This window comes from Carassius carassius, chromosome 41 (genome assembly GCF_963082965.1).
Source record: "Carassius carassius chromosome 41, fCarCar2.1, whole genome shotgun sequence".
NCBI lineage: Eukaryota > Metazoa > Chordata > Actinopteri > Cypriniformes > Cyprinidae > Carassius > Carassius carassius.
In genome coordinates, this window is record NC_081795.1 from 100,001 (window position 1) to 108,598 (window position 8,598).

The 8,598-nt window shown below is 37.5% G+C and overlaps 1 protein-coding gene across 1 annotated transcript in view; it reads left to right on the forward strand.

Annotated features, from left to right (window-relative positions):
• Positions 1-7,947, forward strand: part of LOC132123321 (phosphatidylinositol 3,4,5-trisphosphate 5-phosphatase 2A) — a 30,092-nt gene extending 22,145 nt beyond the window's left edge. Inside the window, exons 16-27 of the mRNA XM_059533871.1 lie at positions 110-209; positions 333-421; positions 956-1,037; positions 1,118-1,207; positions 1,285-1,398; positions 2,775-2,951; positions 3,305-3,460; positions 3,646-3,727; positions 3,811-3,921; positions 4,541-5,270; positions 6,719-6,855; positions 7,597-7,947. Coding sequence (XP_059389854.1) covers positions 110-209; positions 333-421; positions 956-1,037; positions 1,118-1,207; positions 1,285-1,398; positions 2,775-2,951; positions 3,305-3,460; positions 3,646-3,727; positions 3,811-3,921; positions 4,541-5,270; positions 6,719-6,855; positions 7,597-7,696 — 1,968 coding nt within the window. The 3' untranslated portion in view covers positions 7,697-7,947. The remainder of the gene's footprint in view (positions 1-109; positions 210-332; positions 422-955; positions 1,038-1,117; positions 1,208-1,284; positions 1,399-2,774; positions 2,952-3,304; positions 3,461-3,645; positions 3,728-3,810; positions 3,922-4,540; positions 5,271-6,718; positions 6,856-7,596) is intronic.
• Positions 7,948-8,598: the final 651 nt, after the last annotated feature.

Sequence of the window (8,598 nt, forward strand, 5' to 3'; positions counted from 1 at the left end):
TTTCTTTTGTGATTGGATGATCTGGTCCATTTATCTGCAGTGTGTTCTGTGCAGTGTGTAGTGAACAGTACTCTTGTGTACTCTGTACTGAACACTCTCTCTCTCACAGGAAATCCTCAACTACATCAACAGGAAGGAGTTTGAGCCATTGTTGAAGGTGGACCAGCTAAATCTGGAGAGAGAGAAGAACAAGGTCTTCCTTCGCTTTGGTACGCTTCACCTGTCTTTTAAATTTTAATTTTAAATGTAGTTTTCTCTTGGTTATTTAAATGTGCATTTGACATCAGCATTTCCATTGCTTCCTGTGTGTGTGTGTGTGTGTGTGTGTCCAGCGGAGGAGGAGATCACCTATCCTCCCACGTACCGTTATGAGCGCGGCTCGCGAGACACTTACGTCTGGCAGAAGCAGAAGGCCACTGGGGTACGTCACAAACTGCCCAAAACTGTTTTAAAGGGACAGTCCGCCCAAAAAATTACAATGTGCTGTTGATTTACTCACCCATGTGAGATGGGGTTTTTCTCCAGTTCAACAGAAGATTTTTAGCTGAATCGAGCTGGTGATTCAGTGATTCATGCAATGAAAGTCAAAAAAGCACAAACATGCAACACAGAATGAATCCCCGTGGTTCCTGAAGATTTATTGAGATCTTATGAAGCGAAACGATTGGTCTGTGCAAGAAACTGAACATTATTTATCACATTATTATCTGTAATCCAGAGCCTCAGGCAAACGGTTCTTTTTAGTGAACTAGTTGAATCAGTTCATCAAATTGAACTGAATCATCTGAATCAGTTTGCGTCTCGAGCAGCACAGATTTACAAGTTCATGTGCATGAAGAAAGAATCCTGTGCAAGCATGTTTACGGTTCTAAGATAGCTACTTCCTGTCCTCTGACCTTTGCCAAAGGAAGTGAAGCGTCCTAATGGCATTCTTTAAATTCCTCTTGTGTCTCAGATGCGGACCAATGTTCCTTCATGGTGTGACAGAATCCTCTGGAAATCCTATCCGGAGACACATATCGTGTGCAACTCTTACGGTACGCAGTCACCGCAGTGATCACTTGTTATGCAAGTGCTGTTTAAAGACTCTCTCTCTGTGTGTGTGTGTGTGTGTCAGGCTGTACAGATGATATCGTCACCAGCGATCACTCGCCTGTCTTCGGCACGTTCGAGGTGGGCGTCACGTCTCAGTTCGTGTCTAAGAAAGGTACAACACATGTGTTCATGGCTCAGTTTCTGTTGTTTGTCATGTGTTTCTCGTGTTGAGCTGCTCTTCTTCCGCAGGTCTGCCCAAGTCTTCAGAGCAGGCCTACATTGAGTTTGAGAACATCGAAGCCATTGTTAAAACGGCCAGCAGAACCAAATTCTTCATTGAGTTTTACTCAACATGTCTGGAGGGTAGGAAACCAAATCATCAACAATTAAGTTTATTATTAAATATTACATGAAAAACCTAAAGATTACAAATGCTCTGTTTGGCAACTAAGCAAAATAGTAAAGTTTAAGTTATAAAATTGCTAAGTAAAACAGAAAAAAAAAGCTAAATAGAAAAAAATATATATATATGAATGTATGTGTATATATATATATATATATATGAATATTATATTATTAAGATGTCTGTCTGTCTCTCTGTCCGTCTGTCTCTCTTTCTGTCCGTCTGTTCGTCCATTTGTCTGTCTGTCTCTCTATCCGTCTGTCTGTCTGTCTCTGTCCGTCTGTCTGTCTCTCTCTCCGTCTGTCTCTCTGTCTGTCTCTCTCTCTGTCTGTCTCTCTCTCCGTCTGTCTCTCTGTCTGTCCGTCTGTCTCTCTGTCCGTCTGTCTGTCTGTCTCTCTGTCTGTCTGTCTGTCTCTGTCTGTCTGTCTCTCTGTCTGTCTGTCTCTCTTTCTGTTCGTCCATTTGTCTGTCTGTCTCTCTATCCGTCTGTCTGTCTCTGTCTGTCCGTCTGTCTGTCTCTCTGTCCGTCTGTCTGTCTCTCTGTCCGTCTGTCTGTCTCTGTCCGTCTGTCTGTCTCTGTCCGTCTGTCTCTCTGTCTGTCTCTCTCTCCGTCTGTCTCTCTGTCTGTCTCTCTGTCCGTCTGTCTCTCCATCTGTCTGTCTCTCTGTCCGTCTGTCTGTCTCTGTCCGTCTGTCTGTCTCTCTGTCCGTCTGTCTGTCTCTGTCCGTCTGTCTGTCTCTCTGTCCGTCTGTCTATCTGTCCGTCTGTCTCTCTGTCCGTCTGTCTATCTGTCCGTCTGTCTGTCTATCTGTCCGTCTGTCTGTCTCTCTCTGTCTCTCTGTCTATCTGTCTCTCTGTCTGTCTCTCTGTCCGTCTCTCTGTCTGTCTGTCTGGCCGTCTCTCTGTCTGTCTGTCTGTCCGTCTGTCTGTTTCTCTCTCTCTCCGTCTGTCTCTCTGTCCATCTGTCTCTCTGTCCGTCTGTCTGTCTGTCTCTCCGTCTGTCTGTCTCACTCTCCATCTGTCTCTCTGTCCATCTGTCTCTCTCTCCGTCTGTCTGTCTCTCTGTCTGTCTGTCTCTTTGTCCGTCTTTCTCTCTGTCCGTCTGTCAGTCTGTCTCTGTCCGTCTGTCTGTCTCTCTCTCTGTCTGTCTCTCTGTCTGTCTGTGTCTCTGTCTCTCTCTCAGTCTGTCTCTCTCTCCGTCTGTCTCTCCGTCTGTCTGTGTCTCTGTCAGTCTGTCTCTCTGTCCGTCTGTCTCTCTGACTCTGTGTCTGTCTGTTCGTCCATCCGTCTGTCTCTAAGTCTGTCTGACTGTCTATCTCTTTGTCTCTCTTTCTAGAGTTTAAGAAGAGCTATGAGAATGACACTCAGAGCAGTGATAACGTGAACTTTCTCCGCATTGGCTGGTCGTCCAAACAGCTGACCACACTGAAGCCCATCCTGTCTGACATCGAGTATCTGCAGGACCAGCATCTGCTGCTGACTGTCAAATCCCTGGACGGATACGAGTCCTACGGTACGTCTGTGTGTTCTGGCCTTAATAAACCACAATAAAGCAGATTATTAATTAGGTCAATTCTTTAAACAGCTCAACGTGTCAACTAACTTTAACTAACATGCTCAGCTAGATGCTCTTTAAACAATTGCTAAATGTTTAAGGAGAAACCAGAGCTCAGAAGAAGTGCATGTACACTGATGTCTGCTGTAGCACCATCTTGTGGTAGAGATAAGAATTGAATTTACTTTTATAATTTGTATTTTAATAGACCAGAAAAAGCATTGTGGTGTTCTACAAGCATTTCATTTTCTAGTTGAGTTTCTGAAGATGGGTTTACATGTGTGTGTGTGTGTGTGTGTGTGTTTGCGCAGGTGAGTGTGTTCTGGCTCTGAAGTCCATGATCGGCAGCACGGCTCAGCAGTTTCACACATATCTGTCTCACCGCGGAGAAGAGACAGGAAACATCCGTGGCTCCATGAGGGTCAGAGTCCCATCTGAACGCATGGGAACAAGAGAACGACTCTACGGTACTGAGACAGAGAGAGAGAGAGAGAGTGTGTGTGTTTTTGTATGTTTGTGTGTGTGTGTGTTTGTGCATGAGTTTGTGAAAAATAATAAAAGTAATTCAAAGTAATAGCAATGAGGATGCAGCTTTATACCACGATCAGTGCCTCATTCCTGTCGTGTGTGTGTGTGTGTGTGTGGTCTTCAGAGTGGATCAGTGTGGATAAGGACGAGACGGGCGGACCCAAAGGAAGGACTCTTCCTCCTCGCACTGGACATGACTATGTTAAGTGAGTCCAGATTCATGATTCATCTGACACTGGAGAGTCAGTGACGAGGAGGAGTTTTATTCTGATGCGTTTTGTTCCTTCAGACCGTCCACCAGCAGGAAGTTGGGGTCAGCTGAGCTCGGGAAGGTCTCAGAGGAAGGAGAAAAGAGACATCCACACACACACACCTGTAAAGAGGAGAGCGTGCAGAACAGGTGAACACACACACACACACACACACACTAATGTTATTTTAGTATTATAGTATTTAGAATTTTACTTGCATATTTTTTTTAATATATATTTTTTTATATAATTGTATTTATAACTAGTTGAACGTTGTGTTTTATTATTATTTTGTTAAATGTTAACAAATATTTATTTAAATAATTTTAGTTTAATTTATAATTAATATTTATTTCTTAATTTGGTTAACACGGGTTATTTCAAGTCTCTTTTTTTTTTTGTTTTAGTTTTTTTTTGCAAAATATGTCTGTAAATGTTTTTATTAATTTCAGATTAACATTTAGTTATCGTAATACTTCAAGTTAACCGAAAATAGGAAATATGCATTTGCAGCTAGCTGAAATACAAGAAGTGTAGTAAGTTAAATAACAATTAGAAATGTTGCCTTGGTAACTAGTTTCCTTTTTATTATTATTTAAAAAAACAAAAAACAAATTTACTTCTTTTAAAAAACATTTTTTACTATTATAAATAATAATAAGTGAACACTCATTTCAAGTGATGTTTATGTTTTATTTTTTAAGAATAATAACTTTTGCTTTGACATTCAACTCACCAGTAAGTTCTTGTGAAATTTTGTTCTGTCAGAGGCAAACAAGATCCGTTGGAGAGCGATGTAACAACAGGCAAAAACAGCTTCAATAACCCCGCCTACTACATTCTAGAAGGCGTTCCCAACCAATCCGCTGCTCTGGCCTCTGACATGCTACCAAGCTCCGCCCTCCCTCCGCTAGCCAATAAAACAGCTCCTCCTGCAGGCGGTGTGGGGAAAAACAAGCCACCCAGCGGGAGTTCTGCAGCTGGTCGAAGGCAGACGGCTGGACGCCCGGTTCGGCCCATCAGTGAAGAGTGGTCATCGGAGGACGACGGGAACATCGGGCCTCACGTCGGGTCACTGAACCGTCCCCCACCTGACTTCCCTCCCCCTCCGCTGCCCAAAGGACCTCTGGAGATGGTGGAGAACTCGTTCGGAAAACCTCGGATGTTTCCAGACCTCGCCGACATCAAGATCCCGTCCCCGTCTGTAGTTCCGTCCAAACCGATGCCATCGCCCAGCTTCACACCGCCCTCTGGAGGAGGCGTGGCCTTCTGTCTGGAGGCACCACCCATTAACCCGAGCCCTTTCCGTCGTGGGGGCGGAGCCTCGGGACTGGACGACCAATCGTGTTCGGTGCTGCAGATGGCCAGGACACTGAGTGAAGCGGAGTATCCGTCGGGGAGAGGTGTCCCAAAGACGAGCGTTCCTCACATCAGAGGCCTGACCTTCCCTCCGTGCTCCATACAGGAGGAGAGCATCGCAGAAGACCTCCCCGAGGAGGTGACACAACAATACACCTGCACTGTGTTCATTTACACGCCAGCGGCTCATGATCCAGGGCTTTCAGCGTGTTTTGGAGCAGCTTGTGTCTTGGAATATTTTTTTATTGATTTGATTTTTATAATTCTTCAATTTAGAAAGTATTTAATTTTAAGTCATTTTATTTGATAATAATATATAATTATTTTGTTAATAATAAAAGTAATAATATTAAGTATTAATAATCATAATAGAAATTGACAGTTATTAATAATAATATTTATTAATGGCATTTATTAATCATATTTATTATATTGTATATTTATTAATTATATCATTTAATTCAAATAGTTAAATGTTGCTAATAATGATACATAATATTTTTGTTGTTAATTATAAGAATTTGTTATTAACTATTATTAAGAATAACAATTAATAATAATTTTATTTTATATTAAGAAATATAAATAATACTTATTAGTGTGTGTGTGTGTATATATATATATATAGAGAGAGAGAGAGAGAGAGAGAGAGAGAGAGAGATGGATGGATGGATGGATGGATGGATGGATGGATGGATGGATAGATGGATAAATACACACACACACGTATACATAAAAACCATAGAGATCTATAAATACATACATAACTAAACATAATAAATAAATAAACATAAATATTTGTATTTTATATTTATACATTTTATCATTTTAAAATATTGAGATGATGATAATAATAATAATAATAATAAGTGATAATTATTAGTTATTTTGTTAATAATAATAGTAATAATATTAAGTATTATTAATAATGGAAATTAACAGTTATTAATAATATTATCTATTATTACAAAATCAGACTTATTACATTTTTAATAATAGCAGTAATTAATAAAAATTATTATATTGTATATTTAGAAATGTTATAATTTAATACAAAACTATTTAAATGTTGCTTAAAAATAACATTATATTTTTATTTTGTTATTTACAATAAGAACTACAATACAATACAATTCTTATTATTAATAGTAATATTTTATATTAAGGAATATTAATAATACTCATTTGTTTATTATATTTTTAATAATAATAATAACATTTAAAAATATTTATTTATTAACATGTATTACTGTTATTTTATAATTTTTAATTTATAATTTCATTTAAATTATGCTGATAATATTTCATTATATTTTTTATAATATTTAAATTATCATAACAAAATGAATAATGAAGTTATTAGTAATAATAATTATTAATGGATATTATTTGAGGTTAACAAATTAATAATAGTTGTTATTATTATTATTTTTTAAATTGCATTAGAAATTAATAATTATAAAATGTAACGATAATTAATTATTTTGTTAGCTGTAATAATATGAATGTAAAATAAGTTGTATTAATTAACTTCTATCTAAGTTCTAATAGATGTGATAAGAGTAGTGCATGATTGGTTGTGTGCAGGGTCTGTGGCAGGACGAGAGCAGCTGCAGTAGTCTGTCGGTGGAGTACAGTGTTGGTGAGTGGCTCCAGAAGCTCGGTCTGCAGCATTATGAGCAGGGACTGCTGCACAACGGCTGGGACGACCTGGAGTTCCTCAGGTACAACACACACACACACACACACACACACCTCACAGTCACAGCTTCAGCTCTCACTCAGCCTTATTCTGGCTCAAACGCAATACCGCAGATGTAGAGTAGGCATTTAATTTTAGTTATTCGTTTTCAGAATGTTTCCTGTTGTGCATTTTTTTTATTTCATGTCTTTTAAAGTGTGTCAGTGTCAATAAAAAGTGTTAAATAATGTTTGTAATTCTAATTCTCTAAAATAAAATAATTATTAATAAAATAGTATTTATTTTTATTTTACAGTAGTAATATATGATATGATTTAATATGATCTAATTTTCATAATTTGCTCAAATATAAAGATATGTGGTTCAATGTTTGAAAACCAAAACCTGTATCTCTTTTTAAGAAGGTTTCCTATTGTGCATTTTTAATGTAATGCCTATTAAAGTCCGCGTTTTTATGTGGTCTAACATTTAAAAGCAAACAAATTATTACTGTGGTTAAATATTAGCATTGTTCTGTGAATTAATGATGATAATTTTAATACTTTTTTATTTTACAGTACAGTGAGTATTATTATCATAATATATTTCTTTATTGATTTAAATTTTTGTAATATAATAAAAATATTAAAAAGAAACAAACTGCAAAAGAATGTACATAATGCAATTTTTTTCTCAGCTCTGCTCAGAATTATCAATAATAATTGATTTGATTGAATGTATTTTGAGAACAAACTTCTCATCCAATCACGTCTCTTTCCTGCAGTGACATCACAGAGGAGGATCTGGAGGAGGCGGGTGTTCATGACCCCGCCCACAAGAAAATACTGCTGGCCAGTTTAAAGCAACAGCAGCAGCAGAAATGAGATCCAGACCAGACTGAACCGAGAGAAGCTTTGCACTGGTAGAGAAAGGGGTTTTAAGTAATAAAGCTGGTCATTTTAGTTCCTAATATTATTTAAACAAGTCAAAAATTTCACTAAGCCCTGCCCCCTGACTTCCTGACGTCATCGGAACATTCCTCACCTTTGGTGACTGAAGTGTTAATTATGAACAGTTTGTTTTTGTTGCATGTTTTAGGACTTTAAAGGGAAGGTGAAAGCCCCAATCCGCAGCTCTGTGTCTGTGTGTAGTTTGTCAGGATCAGGGTCTGGGCAGCAGGTGGCGCTAGATGACCAGGCTTCATCTGATTGGTTCATTAAAGATCCTGAAGTCTGATGAGTTGACTTCCTGCTTCAGATCCAGTGTTTGTGTCTCAGTCTCGAGTCTCCAGACGTCAGTCTCGTTTCAGTTTGAGTTTAGCTCGTTCTGTAATGAATCACTCCATGTTTGTTTTATTTAACAGTGTCTTTAATATTATTATCATTGGGGTGTTTCTCCTAAAATGCATGTATATGTTTTTGCATACTTGTTTTGTGTATTAAGTTTTCGTCGTCACCGTCATTCATAATCATAATCCTCTGAATACTGTTAACTGTTTAACTCTGTGTTGTTATAAGTTAATATTGTGTTTGAGTTTCTGTCCTTTTAATTATTATTATTATTATTTTTTTTTTTTCAGTTTAATAAAAATTTAAATCTAATGTGCCTTCAAGTTCAGTAAAGAAAGTGTGGCTTATTTGAACAACATCTGGGGTGATTAAATATATTTATAAATATAATAAGTTATATATATATATATATATATATATATATATATATATATATATATATATATATATATAGGTTTTAATAATTAATTATCAAAATAAATTAAAAATTGAATATG